This window comes from Lithobates pipiens, unplaced genomic scaffold (assembly GCF_037356315.1).
Source record: "Lithobates pipiens isolate NorthernLeopardFrog02 unplaced genomic scaffold, aLitPip1_a1.2 Scaffold_10, whole genome shotgun sequence".
In the NCBI taxonomy this organism is placed as follows: Eukaryota; Metazoa; Chordata; class Amphibia; order Anura; family Ranidae; genus Lithobates; species Lithobates pipiens.
Genome location: NW_027507686.1, coordinates 159,021,865 through 159,037,865, shown reverse-complemented (window position 1 = coordinate 159,037,865; position 16,001 = coordinate 159,021,865). Strand labels below are relative to the sequence as shown.

The window sequence follows — 16,001 nt, the reverse complement described above, 5'->3', positions numbered from 1 at the left end:
TATTGCAGGCTGGGAAAGTTTGGGGTGCAGAGCCGAGGACAATATGTAACTGGCCAATTGGGGCCTCTGGATGTGGTTGCATGCTTGTGAGAGGGTGATGGACCTGGTAGAGACCTATTGGTCCAGTGCCCCGCACAGTCACATACATGGTGTGGCCTTGGGGGGCCATGCCCCTGCGCCTCTTATGGCTGCCACTGGTTATGAAGGCACATGTTGTGAAGTAAACTGCATATCTTTATTTTTTAGCTAGTTCTTATTGTCTCATTTTATTAAACGATGTAGGTAACGTTTAGCTTTTACCCATTTAAATTTGGTGTATTTGTGACACAGTGCTTATAGGACTCCTAACTGCGCAATTTTGGCTGCCATCTTAGCTGAGCATTTCCGGTCTCACCTGTTGCATGATGCCTCAGAACACAGCAACAGGAACTCAGCCCCTGGGTTATTGTAATTCCTTCAGTCCATATCCATTCCATGAGTAACCCATTGGGAAAATCCTCATTTTGCAGTGACAGATTATAGGCACTTGGGAATTGGAACATATGGGCCAAATAGCGAGCATTCCGTGGCAGGCTCTGAGTACATTCAAAGTTCCTCAAGTTAATGGCTATACCCTTGTTCTGGAGCAAAGTCTTGCTGGTCTATTCCAGGCAAGCATTTCTGGAAATCATGGCTTTTGGCGCCCATCAACACGCTTTTGCCTCTCTCCCCTTACTGTTCATGCTTTAAAACCTGAATTGATTGGCTCACCTACATTTGCAGAAAACAAGAGGGATGCTAACATCTTAGTGTCTGCTAAAGATTTTTCACCACCAGATTTTCATGAAATTAATTGTTCAGCATAGTGGCATATGCTGGGTACTGTGAATGCATAGATTGATGCAGTGCATCAATACACAGTTCTGCACAGCCTCCACATATTTCATTAAGCACAAGAAAGAAGGCAATATCCAGAAAGACTTTCCCTGTTCTGGATCAAGCCAATTGGGCTTTAAATTATGAATAGCTTAACTCTGAGAGATTATTCACTCCTGGCATGTTTATTGCCTTGTACCCTATGGAAGAGGAATTCATAAAGACATGAATTGGTCCTATTGTGGACCCAGGCATTCTTGCAGTGAATAATTAATCTACCGTACTGTTCCTATTGAGGCCATTCCTTCCTTAAGGATTCAGTTGTTAGGCACTGGAGTGTCTTTTGATTTCCTCCTTTGCCCTGGCAGGTTCAGCCCTGCTGCCACCTATTGTCGCTCTACCAGCGAACTGGACTAGAACAGTGAACTTTGGTATTGATTTATCCTGTTCTTTCTGCAAGATTGCAGCTCTTGCTGTCTGCTTTGTTATTCTGCATAGATGCCATAGAAGAATTGCAAGGACATTCAAAACCCTGCACATGTCTCGTCTCATCATAGCCGTAAAAAAGTTGTCTAAATTACTGCAGTAGCTAGCCTTCTGCCTGGTCACCTGTCTTTTTAATATGAGCATTTTTTATTTTTATTTTTACAATGGCAAAAGCAACATAATTGGTTATTCTACTTAGGGTTACTAGAACTGTCCACACTACATGGGTAGGTTAGCTCCACTATCTAGAGACTTTTTTTTTTTTTTTTTTTTTTTTTTTTACTCCTTATTGCCATAACACATCGTCCTGGCATACAACCATCAGAATCTGCTCTGATCTATTCTTGCCTCCTTCCTTTTTTTTATTTTATTTTTTTTCGTGGGTGGAGAAGCCATTTCTGCCCTCACGTTTTCCAACAAAAAATTGGCCCCTTCCCCCTTTTTTTTTAATTTTTTTTTTCCTGCCTCTTAAAATTCTTCACTTCATCTTCACAGGTCTATGAGCAACAGATATTCACTAATATCCACTGGTTGGGCACATCGCAACCTATAATTAGAGTGCCCCTCTTTCTTTGGGGCGTGCACATTGTTTCTCTCATACTCTGAAATGTATCATATGGAGTTCTTCTCTAGTGTGATGATAGTGAACATATTAAAACGTATTCCTCGTCATGCAACTTCTTCTGTTTGGATTTTCCAAACGCCTAGCTCTTAGTACCCTGGAAGGTATTGTTTTGGCCTATTTTATGTGTTCTTCCTAACATCTTGGCTCTTGAACTCCTTGCACACTCTTTGCAAAAAGTTACATAGTTGCACTTCTTTGTCACCCACTGTGTCCTTCTGTATGCCTCCTGAAGCCTTTATTCAGGTACTCTTACTCACACAGATTATAACAGAGCCCTCTTCTAACTTCCCCCTGGCAATTGTAGTTCTGCCTTGGCTTCCCCTTTTTACCTTTTTTTTTTTTTTTTTTTTTTTTTTTTTTTTTTTACCCCTCCCTTCCCTTTTTTGTTTCTTTCTTCAGAGCCACCACCTGATCCCTATGCTTCACATTGCCTAAACCATGTCGATTGTCAATGTTAGGTGGCTGTTTGGACTTCATCTGATTTGTGCTTCAGCCCCAATGTGCCTTTTGCTTTCAACTTTTCTCCTGTTTTCATCAAAATAACATCATCTGTCCTGTACAATTAAGATAATGGGCATTTTGATTGCCTGTAATTGTCATATCTTGGAGTACAGGACACGGGTCCCTTCCCTTTTTTCCTTTGGGATCTCCTTTCTGTGCTAACAAACTGGAGCCTCATGGAGTGGGTGGGGTTATATGGATATACTGGGGACCTTTCTTATTTGCGTTTGGTCACTGTGGCTTGTTAATAAATACTACATTTTTTAAGAGCAATCACTGGAGTGCGGATCATCTTTTCTTAATTTCCCTACTCAGCCAACGACTGTGGGTCGAGCACCTGGGAGCTCCGCTATCTATGTGATGTATGGGTAGTAGCACTGAATTTTTGGTTTATACACCTGGGGGCCGTCCTAGAAAAGCTTTTGCCAGTGTCCAATCATCTGAAGGTAGCAGTATATAACCCATGGTCTAAGGATCAAGTCCTTGTCTTGTACTGAACTCCAAGGGGTGGAATTAAGAGATATAAAGGTAAAAAAATTAACTCGTGAGGTTGATTTATACAATATTACTTAGTATCTTTAAATGTGTTCTTTTGAATAATGTTTATGGACCCTGTTAAATTGTTGTCTTTTGATAGCAGTTTCTACAGACACTGCTGTACTATTGTACAAATCTTGCTGTCATTGTGATAGCTGGGAATTGCTTTAGAGAGGAGACGGACAGGGCTTGCTACTCTTGCACTGTGCACTGTGTACTCTGCTAAAGAAACATTATTTATTTATTTTTCTGTTTCTAGCATAAAATAAGCAACTGGTTAAACTGTACAGTATGTCAGGATAAAATAAAAGGTATATCGTACATCTCTGCAGTGCATTCCCCATATTTTATCCCAGTAGAGTACAGAAAGACGCTTATTAATCTGCAGCAAATGTACTCTGCTCCTAATCCCTGTTGTGAACTGGCAACTCACAGCATTTTTTTTTTTTGCCCAAATTTGTGTCAGCCTTGCCCAGTTGTCTTTTGCTAAACAACTGAATCCTCTTCCCCCCTCCCCATCCTATTCTCCATAACATAACCACTAATTATTGACACCAATACTGTTCATTAAGCACAGTAAAGCTTTGCATTTCTGAGGGGGCAAAAAGTAATTATTTTTTTTTTGCATTACGACTACATTTTTTATGAGCATTTTACCTGTGGGAGACCATTTAATAAAATTCACCCATGTACAGTATAAAGTTTATCTGTTTTTCTCCAAAATGTGAAATGTAAACACTGCTGGTGCACATTCCCAATTGTAGAAGGGATGATGCAGAATTGGTGTGTGTGTGTGTATGTGTATGTATGTATATATGTGTATATGTGTATATGTATATGTGTGTATATATATATATATATATATATATATATATATATATATATATATATATATATATATATATATATATATATATATATATATATATATATATATATATATATATATATATATATATATATATATATATATATATGTGTGTGTGTATATATATATATATATATATATATATATATATATATATAAAAATATTATTTTTTTTACATAAAATTACTTTACTTTCATAAATACTTTGGTTATATATATTATTCTAAGGTGACAAATATATAAACTTCTAATTTTTTTTTTTTTTTTTTTTTTTCCTTTTACATTGACAACTGTTTACAAACTAACCATGTGATCATTGTGTGTAGCTGATATGATCACATGACCTGGAACCTTACTGATTGGTACTCATTCATTAATGGGGATTGGAGCTGTCAGTAACATCCCAGCCTGACAGTTGGCAAATGCAGACAATCAACATTAAATAAGGGGAGGTAGGTATGGTGTGTGGCCATGCGCTTACCAAAGTAAATGGGGGGGGGGGGGGGGGGGAAGAAAACTGCTGCCCCTACCTGAGTGGAATGTAAATGCAAAATGTTAAATGAGGGGAGGTATGACGCTGTTCTGGGGTGCAATATTACACGCCCATATGTGACCCTCTAAATATCCTATTATTATATTAAAGTCCAAAATTAAAGTGTCATGTGCATAATTCAAATCCAAAAGTGTGCAAATGCTGGCAATGCGCACAACAAGAAAAAAAGGTGTATTATGCAATATAACAAGTACTCTTCTAAATAGTACTTCAGTGATACTCGTATGCATCAATTTCATACAAAAAGACTATCGCTGAAGTACTATTGAGAAGGGTACTTGTTATATTACAATTTTTTATTTATTTTTTCTTGTGCGCATTGCCAGCACTTGCACACTTTTGGATTTGAATTATGCACATGACACTTTAATTTTGGACTTTATTTAATATAATAATAATAGGATATTTGGAGGGTCACATATGGGCGTGTAATATTGTACCCCAGAACCGCGCCACACCTCCCCTCATTTAACATTTTGCATTTACATTCCACTCAGGTAGGGGCAGCAGTTTTCTTTTATTTTTTTTTATTTTTCCATTTATTTCGGTAAGCGCATGGCCACTAACACACTTTGTCTGCATTTGAGGAAAAAAAAAATCAGTTGCTAGTAGGACGGTAGATTAAAATGACCCCTGACCTGGGCATGGTGCATCTTTATATTGCAGATACCAAAGAGGTTAAACTAGTATGTGTGTATTAAAAAAAATATTGGTACTATTATGTAATCTTTACATAAACTTGCAGCATTACCTAGTATGTTCTTTTTCTTTGCAGATTTCAGATTGATTTCCAGTGCGGTTGTAGCACACGTCCACGGTCGGATATAGCTTTTCATTTCAACCCTCGCTTTTCTTCTTCAGATGCACACGTAATCTGCAACACCCTGCGCAAAGACCATTGGTTAGATGAATTAAAGTTTTCAGGAGCCCCACTAAAAAAAGGAGAGACCTTTGTGCTCCTCTTTCTCTTCCTTCCAGACAAGGTCAAGGTAATAAAAAAGTAAAAAAAGTATAAAAAAAAAAAAAAAAAAATATATATAAATATATATATATATATATATATATATATATATATATATAATTTATATTTATTATTATTATTATTATTTTGCTTGGTTTAAGTCTGACTTCTGATGAAAATCTATTGGTGCTTAATGTCCAGAGTAGCTACTTGCTTTACTCACCACTGGCCTAGTACCCTGTATAGTTATTCCAAAGTTGTCACTCCAAGTTGTGTACACCTTGCTTTTCATGGATTAAAGAAATCTACCAAACACATCTGGTCTTTGGAATCTTCAAGGTAACTAGGCGTCTGATGCTTTCCTCTTGTAATGAAACCGAGAGTGATTCTTTATTCTGTATACCAGGTGAGCATTGGTGGACACCATTTTCTAGATTTTACCTATCGACTTCCTCTGAAAGATGTGGACGCTGTGGGACTTTATGGAGACGTCACCATAAAGGAGCTCTCCTTTCTCAGCAGTAATGTAAGTGATTAGAAGTCGTGACACACTGTACATAATGCAAATTCAGTGCACTCAAACACCTTATATCAAGAATCTAAAAAGAACAGCAGCAAGGGTTCATATAGATGGGATTTTTTTCTGTAGTAGACATCCATTTCAAATCTGCTTTAATTACAATTATGTAGATTTTAATTTGCTTTTAATTGTGTAGTGTGGATGACTGTTCTGAGGCCACGTGGCCTGGCTGGAGTCCAGGCTGAGGCTGCCATTCATCTCACTTCATGCACATGGGTCTGCTTCATGTTGTGTGACCTATGAATCTTTTCCTTTGACATTGCTGCAGCTTGGAGCTAGGATGAGCTCCCTGTCCCTGCCTGCACTCACAGCCTTCTAGTTGGACTTTACCTCTCTATCTAAACGGCACCTAAATTTTGTCTTTTTGGGTTACCTGAAGTAAATAAATTCAAACCTGAAATCATCGCTCCCAACTGTCCCTGATTTCTAGGGACTGCCCCTGATTTGGAACAAAGTCCCTCTTTCCTCCTCATTTGTTCCTCATTTTGGTCTGATCTGTAAAATTGTGTATAAAATGCAATTATTTTTTATTTATTTTTTCCTTCAAAAACTGTTTCCCAGTGCTAAACCTTTCATCTAATTTCTAAAATGGCTGCATTTGTAAATATCAAAAACCAGTATAAAGGAATAGTAATGGTAAAAAGAAAGCACTGGTGGGTTTAACCAGTCATTTTGAATACTCAGTGGACACGATGGTGCCCCTCATAGAACTTGACCTTTAATCGCCAAGGAAATGTGGCTTACTGTTCATAATAATTACAGTAAAGTCTACTGCAGCCAACCAAAAGCTTGTTTAAAACTACATCCGGCAATCCCATTAAGATCTGCCATGAGCACTCTTTCAGTTGACACCTAGGCTTGCTTTCTGTTAGACTGCCCACAACCAACTGAGGACATGCTCGTGACAGACTAATAACACTACTGCTAATTGTAATTGGGTGTTTTAATGTCAGTCTGCAACAAGAAGTGCTGTTGCTGGCAGGATCTTCAGGTAAGAAACTTTGCAACAGATGCACAAAGGAACAAAACTGTATACAGTGAGGCATGATGATGGGGGGGGGGGGGGGGAATGGGAATAAATACAGTTTAAAAGGGACCTTTACCCCAGGGGTGTGTCTAGAGCATTTGGCACATGGGGTGGATCCTATATCTTGTACCCCCCCCCCCCCCCCCCAATTGATCATGCCTGTACGCACTCGGCCCCCTTCATACCTGTACATTCAGCTGCCCCCCTCACACCTGTGTGCACACACACACGCAGTATAGAGCTCAATGACAGAGCAGCCGAATTACACGAACGAGAGTCAGTCATATGGCTTGTGTCATAACTGATCACATGTGCAACCCCATGGCAGTTGCAGATCAAACAGAAGTAGCTTCTTTGGCTGTAAAGGATCGGAGGATTAATTCCGCTTTAAGACCCCTTTCACACCGAGGGCGTTTTGCAGGCGCTATAGCGTTAGAAATAGCACCTGCAATCCGCCCTCAAACTGCTGCACCATTGTCTCCAGTGTTGGTGGTGCTCTGGCAGGACGTCAAGAAAAGTCCTGCCAGCAGCTTCTTTGGAGCGATGAAGGAGCGGTGTGTTTACCGCTCCTCCACCGCTGCTCCCCATTGAAATCAATGGGGCAGCACTGCAATACAGCCGCTATTGCGGGCGGCTTTAACCCTTTCTTGGCCGCTAGCGGGGGTTAAAAGTGACCCACTAGCGGCCGAAATGTGCTGCAAATCCGACGGTAAAACGCCACTAAAAATAGCAGCGTTTTACTGGCGACGCTATGCTCACGGTAGTGTGTAAGCCCTCTAAGGCTGTCAGCAGCTCAGCCTCTACAAACTTGGCAGTGCCTAAAAATAGACAGCAACTGGATAATGTATAAAGCAAGGTGATACTAGATTTTAAACAATATAGACACTTATTTTTTATGTTTTACATGCATATCTGAAAAAGGGGCCAACCTGAAGTGATCTAGCAGGACTTAATTTTCTAACTAAAGTTCCCTTTTTTTTTTTTTTTTTTTTTACCCCCAAGCCTCTTTCTTTCTTTCGCTCGCTCTTCCCCTTCTTTGCCCCCTCTTGCTCTCTCCTCTCCTTTTTGTTCTCATGCTTTGAACTATTTTCTATCCCCTAAATTCTAATATTTGAGGTTGTGTATGTGTAATAAACATATAATTTATTTTTGCAACAATTAACTCTTCTATTGTTATCCATCCTACAGCCCTTTCATGACGAGTTGACTCCATATCCTTTTTGCCCGGTAAATTACAAGACCATATTTTGTGAAAAAATTTAAGTTGGAGTCAATTGTAGTTTTGCAATTTTGCACAAGGTGGAGCCAGACTGCAGAAAAATATACCGTACCTTTTCTAGTGCTGTATGTCAAGAGCTACACAAACTTATGGGAAAATGTGTTTAAGCTAATAGTGCAGTGTATCAACAAGACCTAGCAGAAAGTTACTGGTATTCAGTCCTGTGTAAATGTTATACTAAAATGTACCCATTTATTTATATTTCATTTATATACAAATTCAGCTAATCCCTTATGTTTGACTATAATTTATGCCTTTCTGTACCAATACAACCCTTATGGACCCAAACAATTTTATACATTTTAGCTATTAGCCCATTTATTCAGCAATAAATGTGTCGTTACTTATGACTGAAAAATACTGGTATAACGTTAAGAACAAACAAGGTGTCGTATTGTCTTACAAAGGATATTTTATATTCTATGCTACCTAAAATATTAATAAATAACATTATAGTTGTTACCTAATTTCTAGTTTCACAACAATAAATGGCCATCTTTCAAAAACAAGGAATGTGACTTCCACTAAACAGTAACTGGCGGTGAATCAGCGATTTGTTCAATCATTTAAAATACATGCACCAAGAAGATTCACCTGAATGTCAGGTTCACTGTTTAATGTACCTGTTAGTATTACTCAAGTAGCGCAAATAGTATTCCGTGATGTCACACTTTAAAAAAAAAAAAAAAAAAACACTAAAATTATGTTTCTGCCAAAAAATAAAATATGCAGATAAAATTGAGCTTTTCTTTGAGTCGAACTACATTGTGACAACAATTTTTATAACCCTCTTTTCAGACTACATTCACATGGGACCACATGCTTTGCATCTTTGCCAACCTTAACGTTTTTTTTTGGTGCTGAGAGCACGCTCATAACACAGTGGATGAGCTGTCAAAAACAGATCCTGGTCTCTAGTAATAATTGGGGAACTGGCAGAACCAGCTCCTGATCATGTGACAACACATTATAGCGGTCGCAGAATTGTGCCCACGTGTAAAGACCCTGTTAAAGGGATGCTGGGGCTTGGTAGGAAGGCATTAGGGTTGGTTGGTTGGTTCTCAGCTGAAATAATAAAGCTTTTTGCCAAGTATTCAAAAGCTAGCTGAGACTAGATAAATTGATAAATTAAAACAGATTTTAAACAAACTTTTTTTTTTTTTTTTTCCAGCCCTTGAAATCTGGCAGTGCAGATCTGGTAGGTACATGGATTTAACAGTTATTTTATTTTATTTTTTAAACTAGATATTCAGCCTGCAGTATGCTAAATTTTAAAACGGCTTCTCAAATCAGTGCAGTTTTGGGGTGTTTGTCCAGCTAAACCCTTTGATCAGAGTTTTGGAAAAAGGGAGGAAGGGTCAAATCTACTGACTAATTTTCTGACAGAAAGCAAGGAAAGCCTGCCTGCCTTCTACTATTCTACGAAATATTTGATTTATTTTTATTATGGTCTGTGTTGCCATTGCTAATTTTTTCCCTCACTTTCTGTTTGGGAAACCATTGTCACTGGGAGGAGAAATCTTTGACAGATGCCCAGAGAGGAGTAAGGTCTCGTTCACACAGTCATACACTTGTGCAAAGGACCATCTTTGCCCACATGGAATGCACAGAGTATCCATGCATCTGTGTGTAGGCAGTCCCATTCATGTCTATTTGGAGTGCACAGATACAGCACTGGTCCAATTATGACATCTATGTGGGTGTGTAATCTAATGCAGACGGAGTCAATTCAAGGACCCCAAAAGAATGTGATGGGACTAGAGGCTCTATCTGTGTGTCCCACTAGACCTGAATGGGACTGCTGGCATGTAGATGCATGGAAAATCTGTGCATGTCGTGTGGGCAAAGGCAGCCCTTTGCAGGGGTAAGCCCAAATGAATGAGGCATAAAAACCCAACAGGGGTTCTAATCCTATCCCACTCAATCCAAAACCCAATAAAAAAAAAAGTTTGACCTGGACATACACTTTAGTTGAAGTAGACATGAGATCCTAAACGATCACTGCAGTAAAACGATGCTTATAGAATACATGAACACCCAAAAAAGTGTGTGTGTGTGGATATATAGATATAATATATGAAAAAATAAAAATTTCTCCCTCTCCTCCCATTTTTGTAAATATTTGTGACAACACAGAAGAAATTACACTTCGCTACACTGTAAAGTAGTAAGTGTGCAGCTTGTATAACAGTGTGAATTTGCTGTCACTTCAAAATAACTCAACACACAGCCATTAATGTCTAAACTGCTGGCAACAAAACTCAGTAGTACACCCCTAAGTGAAAATGTCCAAATTTGGGCCCAAAGTGTCAATATTTTGCGTGGTAACCATTATTTTTCAGCACTGCCTTAACCCTCTTGGGCATGGAGTTCACCAGAGCTTCACAGGTTGCCACTGGAGTCCTCTTCCACTCCTCCATAACATCACAGAGCTGGGGGATGTTAGAGACCTTGGGCTCCTCCACCTTCCGTTTTAAGGATGCCCCACAAATGCTCAATATGGTATAGGTCTGGCGACATGCTTGGCCAGTCCATCACCTTTACCCTCAACTTCTTTAGCAAATCAGTGGTCATCTTGGAGGCAGCCCCAGACCATGACACTCCCATCACCATACTTGACTGTAGGCATGACACACTTTGTACTCCTCATCTGGTTAGCACCACACACGCTTGACACCATCTGAACCAAATAAGTTTATCTTGGTCTCATCAGACCACAGGACATGGTTCCAGTAATTAATGTCCTTAGTCTGCTTGTCTTCAGCAAACTTTTTGCAAGCCTTTTTGTGCATTATCCCTACAGGCTTCCTTCTGGGACGACAGCCATGCAGACCAATTTGATGCAGTGTGCGGCGTATGGTCTGTGCACTGACAGGCTGAACCCCCCCCCCCCCCCCCCACACTTCTAAAACCTGTGCAGCAATGTTGGCAGAACTCATACGTCTATTTCCCAAAGACAAGCTCTGGATATGACGCTGAGCACATGCACTCAGCGTCTTTGGATCATGTCGAGGTCCACGCTTGTGTATAATGGAAGGGAGGCAACAAGAGTGAGAGTGAACAGTCTCACTTGGGGTGAACGTGATGCTGGCACATTCCGGTGAAAGAGCCCAGCCTCCAGGACCCTCCACCTCCCTCAGGATGGTGTCACCTGGGTGCGGGCTGCCCCCCTCAGCAACGCCACTGAAACAGATCACAGATGAGGATGGTTACCTTTTAATGGCCATTCAAACCCCTTTGTGTCAACTTATGTGCATGTTATCAGGCCAAAATCACCAGGGTATGTAAACTTCTGATCAGGGTCATTTGGATAGTTTCTGTTGCCATTATGATTTAAAGAGTGTTTTTTTTTATTATTCATAAATGGGATTGGATTAAAGTTTCATGTAAAAGGTTGGTCTCTTCCTACAAGTCTGTCACTCTTTAACACTCTCTCTTTATGGGTACAATATCGGTGGCCTTTAGACCCATGTACACTTTTGCTGCACGAAAGTACATTTTAACAGGTTCCCGACCGGTGTTCTGTCGATGTGCCGATGCATGCGCAGAACGTAATGGCATTCCAGCTGAGTTGCAGATCAGCTGGAGTGACATCCCATAGCACATGCGCACATCTTAGGAGCCTTTTTACAATGAAGATACGATTTCTCTGGCACAATTTAATTCTATGCAAACAGCGGAGGGACCACCGTATTTTGTCATTGTGCCATTGTGCCTCGCTGTTGCGCCATGGGTTTACAGCGAGGCACAATCTGACATCTATGGTGTCCCTCTGCTCTTTGCATAGCTTTCAATTGTGCTTGTGAAATGGTATCGCCTGTTGGGGAGAAAAAAAAAAAACTACGATGTGCTATGGTGACATCACTCCAGCTGATCGGCAACTCGGCTGTAGTCCCCTTCCGTTCTGCGCATGTTTGGGCACTTTTCGATGGAGGGCACAAATCGATAGAACACCGGCTCACCTAGTTTTACTGCGTCACAATAGCTCTCCTGGGCCAATAGATATATATCTCGCCATGCGCGCCAGCACAGGGATTTGTGTAAACGCACAAATCCCTGTGCTGGCAGAGGAGATGCGTCGTTTGTTCCTACTACGTAGGAACAACGATATGTCACATCCCTATACAGTTAGAGCACGCTGAGGGAAAACACATTTAACCCCTTCCCTGCCAGTGACATTTACACAGTAATCGGTGCATTTTTATAGCACTGATCTCTGTGTAAATGTCAAGTGTCTGATCTGTCCGCCGCAGGACCGCTAAAAATCGCAGATCCCCGCCAATACTGGTAAAAAAAAAAAAGCCATAAATCTTTCCCATAGTTTGTATTTTTTTTTTTTTTTGTTAGAAGAATATAACTTTTTTAAAAATATTTGGGGGATATTTATAGCAAAAAATAAAAAACGCAGAGGTGATCAAATACCACCAAATGAAAGCTCTATTTGTGAGAAAAGACGCACATTTTGTTTGGGTACAGCATTGCATGACCGCGCAATTTCAGTTAAAGTGACGCAGTGCCAAATTTTAAAAAGTGCTCTGGTCAGGTAGGGGTTAAAATCTTCGGAGGCTGAAGTGGTTAAGCAGTAATTAGTTTGGATGTGCCTAAATTCACACACATTCACTAAACCTTTTTTAAAATAGGATATGTAATCGTCAATTTTTTTGCTGGGACCCCTCCCCTATGGAAAAAGTTATATTTATACCTACCCTGATCTTCCACTCACCATACCTAGGCGAGATGCCATCACACTCTTTCCAATGAGATTCTGGGAACCACAAGGAATCCAAATATCATACAAAGTGGTTCTTGCATTGAGCGGAAGTGTCTTCTAAAGAGATTTGGGGTACTGCTTAACGCTTTCCTCCTCTTCTCATCCATCACAACCCATATGGCTAGGACTGATGCCCTAAGTGCATCCAATCACTGTTTTAATTAACCTGAAGTGAGCTTGCTGTTCCTGATCTGTTGTATATGTCGCTTTTTACATGATGATTTTTTTTTATTTTTTTTGCCATGTTTCTTTCTAAAACTGAAAAAAGATCAAATCAAAGAGTCTGCATTATAAACAGTATTTTAAAGAAGTCCAGCCTGAGCTTGGTTCACTGTACTTCCCCCTATGGATCACAGGATTGCAGTTTATGTTGCACTTCTGTGACCCGTTTTCAGCAGACGGCGCTGTTGGCTAACGTCACAGAGGCGGTCCATGCTCGGGCAAGATCGTGACAATGAAGTCGGTATCTGCCTACATGCCTGGACCAGAAACCCCAGCTCAGCCTTTCAGTGAGCCGCTGAGAGCCTGAGCTGGCCACTCCCACCCACTCCAGTGACCAAGGGGGAGGGGCAGAGCAGAGAGCGGTGAGTGACAGTCACTAGCTCTCTGCTCACGGAGCCCTGAGATCCAAGCGATTGGTGGTGCTCGAGTTGGTGGGGGACAGATGCAGTTTCTGCAGTGCTTTTTTTCAGTGCATTATGCATTTTGCATTTTCACACATGCATTTTTTTTACGCATTTCACACACTTTTTTGTGTTTTTTTTTTTTTGCCCAATTTGTTGTTGAGTGGATTAAAAAGGCAAATGGCAAAGTTGCTGCAAAAAAAGCACTAAATGCTTTTGTGCAGCTTTTTCTTGAAGTCTATTAAATTTAAAAACGCACCGTTTTGCCTTAACCACTTGCCGACCAGCCAGAATGGCACAGCTGGGCTAAACAAACATTATGTAACGTCGCTTCACCCTCTGGCCACTAGGGGCACGTGCACCCACTGCTCGCCCCCAGAGCTGATGCGAGTGCCCGGCGGTTGTGATCACCGCTGGACTCCCGCGATCATTGCTGACACACCGGGAACTGTGTGTGTAAATAGATTCCGGTTCTCTGAGGGGAGAAGAGGCTGATCGCCTGTTCATTCACAGTATGAACAGCAATCTGTCATCTCCCTTTAGACAGTCCCCTCCCCCCTTCAGTTAGAACACAGAAAGGGAACGCAATTAGCCCCTTAGTGGTTAACCCCTTCCCTGCCAGTGACATTTTTACAGTAATTGGTGCATTTTATAGTACTGATCGCTGTAAAAAAGCCAATGGTCCGAAAAATGTGTCAGAAGTGTCCACCATAATGTCGCAGTCCTGATACAAAATCGCAGATCGTTGCCATTATTAGTGAAAAAGAATAATAAAAATGCCATAACACTATCTCCTATTTTGTAGACGCTATAACTTTTGAGCAAATCAATCAATATTTGCTTATTATGTAAAAAAAAAATGTGTTTTATATATCTTGTGGGATATTTATTATAGTAAAAAATATTGCTTTTTTATTTTTTTTCTTCAAAATTGCTGTTTTTTTTTTTTTTTTGCGCAAAAAAAAAATAAAAACAGCAGAGGTGATCAAATACCACCAAAAGAAAGCTCTATTTGTGGGAAAAAAGGACATCAATTTTGTTTGGGTGCAACGTCACACGACTGCGCAATTTGTCAGTTAAAGCGACGCAGTGCCGAATTGCAAAAAGTGCTCTAGTCGGGGGGAGAATCTTCCGGGGCTGAAGCGGTTAAAAAAAAAAAAAAGTTCCTGAATTTATTTATTTTTAAAAACTCAGTGGCTGAGAAAAGGAAACCAAGTTAAATGGACTGCAGTGCATTGCTGCAAAAAAAACAATGAAAACGCATAGGTGTAAACCGAGCCTGAATGGGACAGTTGGAGTGCGTTCACTTAATGCAATGCATGCTAATGCAGATGCACAAATGGCCCTATAACAGAGATGATCAGCATCGCATCTTTCCTGTTCATTGGCTGAACAAAGTAAAAATGTTGTTTTTTCCAGATACTGTATAAAATACCCAGCTGCAAGAACTTCTTTACAAATGCTTCCAGAAAAATGGAGCCAGTGTTAGTTCATAAACCCGGACGTAAACTAAGTATCTGATTTCTGCTATTTTACAGGACGGATTCATATATTATACATGTGACTACAGGCAGTTTTAAGAGTTCAGCTTGAAGTCAGAGCCATGCAGTAAACCAGGCAGATAAAAGAAAGCATTACCTTATCCAAGAAAATGTCCATAGATGTGCACAAATACGTAACGTAATGTCCTAAAGGCAATGACAGTGCTTATGAGCTTGGAGAAATAGTGTACAATCTGTTATGAAGTCTTACTAGATTAAGAGTTTTTTAAAGGGTTTTTCGGTTTTCTGTAGTCCTGCATTCCAGTGCTGGGGTTATCCTACAATAAATGACAAGGGGACATTCAGGCCTGGCAAATGCCATGCAGAACTAGCAAGTATGGGCTGGAGCTCATATCTAATTTTCCTGATGCACATTGCCAATTAGAAAGCCCTGCAGTCTGTCATGATCATTAGTACATAGAAATACAGAAAGGAATACCAGACCAAACCTGGAAAATAGAATCCAAAATAATTGTAATTGTTGGTAAAAATGTCATATACAATGTTGTAAAACAGCTTGTTTCGGGAGCAAAAAATTTAAAAGAATGGGTGCGGCGCCAATTACAATAACAAGCACTATCACAACCTGAAGCTGCTCTTAAAATTAGTAGTGAGTCATTAGAAAAAATAAACCGTGAAGGGCACAACAGTAGTGCAATATCAAACGGGCTGAATAATTATAAAGTGAATAAAAATAATACAAATGAAAGTTCATGTTTAATCTGACATTGCTATAAGACATAATCAATAAATCTTCTCATACAGTATGTGCTCCAAACACTGTGTGATGCTAA

The 16,001-nt window shown here is 40.0% G+C and overlaps 1 protein-coding gene across 3 annotated transcripts in view; it reads left to right on the top strand.

Annotated features, from left to right (window-relative positions):
• LGALS12 (galectin 12) overlaps positions 1-16,001 on the top strand; it is a 62,632-nt gene that overhangs the window by 18,512 nt on the left and 28,119 nt on the right. For 2 of the 3 annotated variants that reach the window (XM_077458502.1, XM_077458513.1), the window contains 4 exons: positions 5,201-5,414; positions 5,793-5,912; positions 8,182-8,220; positions 9,444-9,470. In XM_077458502.1, coding sequence (XP_077314628.1) covers positions 5,201-5,414; positions 5,793-5,912; positions 8,182-8,220; positions 9,444-9,470 — 400 coding nt within the window. The remainder of the gene's footprint in view (positions 1-5,200; positions 5,415-5,792; positions 5,913-8,181; positions 8,221-9,443; positions 9,471-16,001) is intronic. The other variant, XM_077458506.1, reaches the window with a different exon arrangement.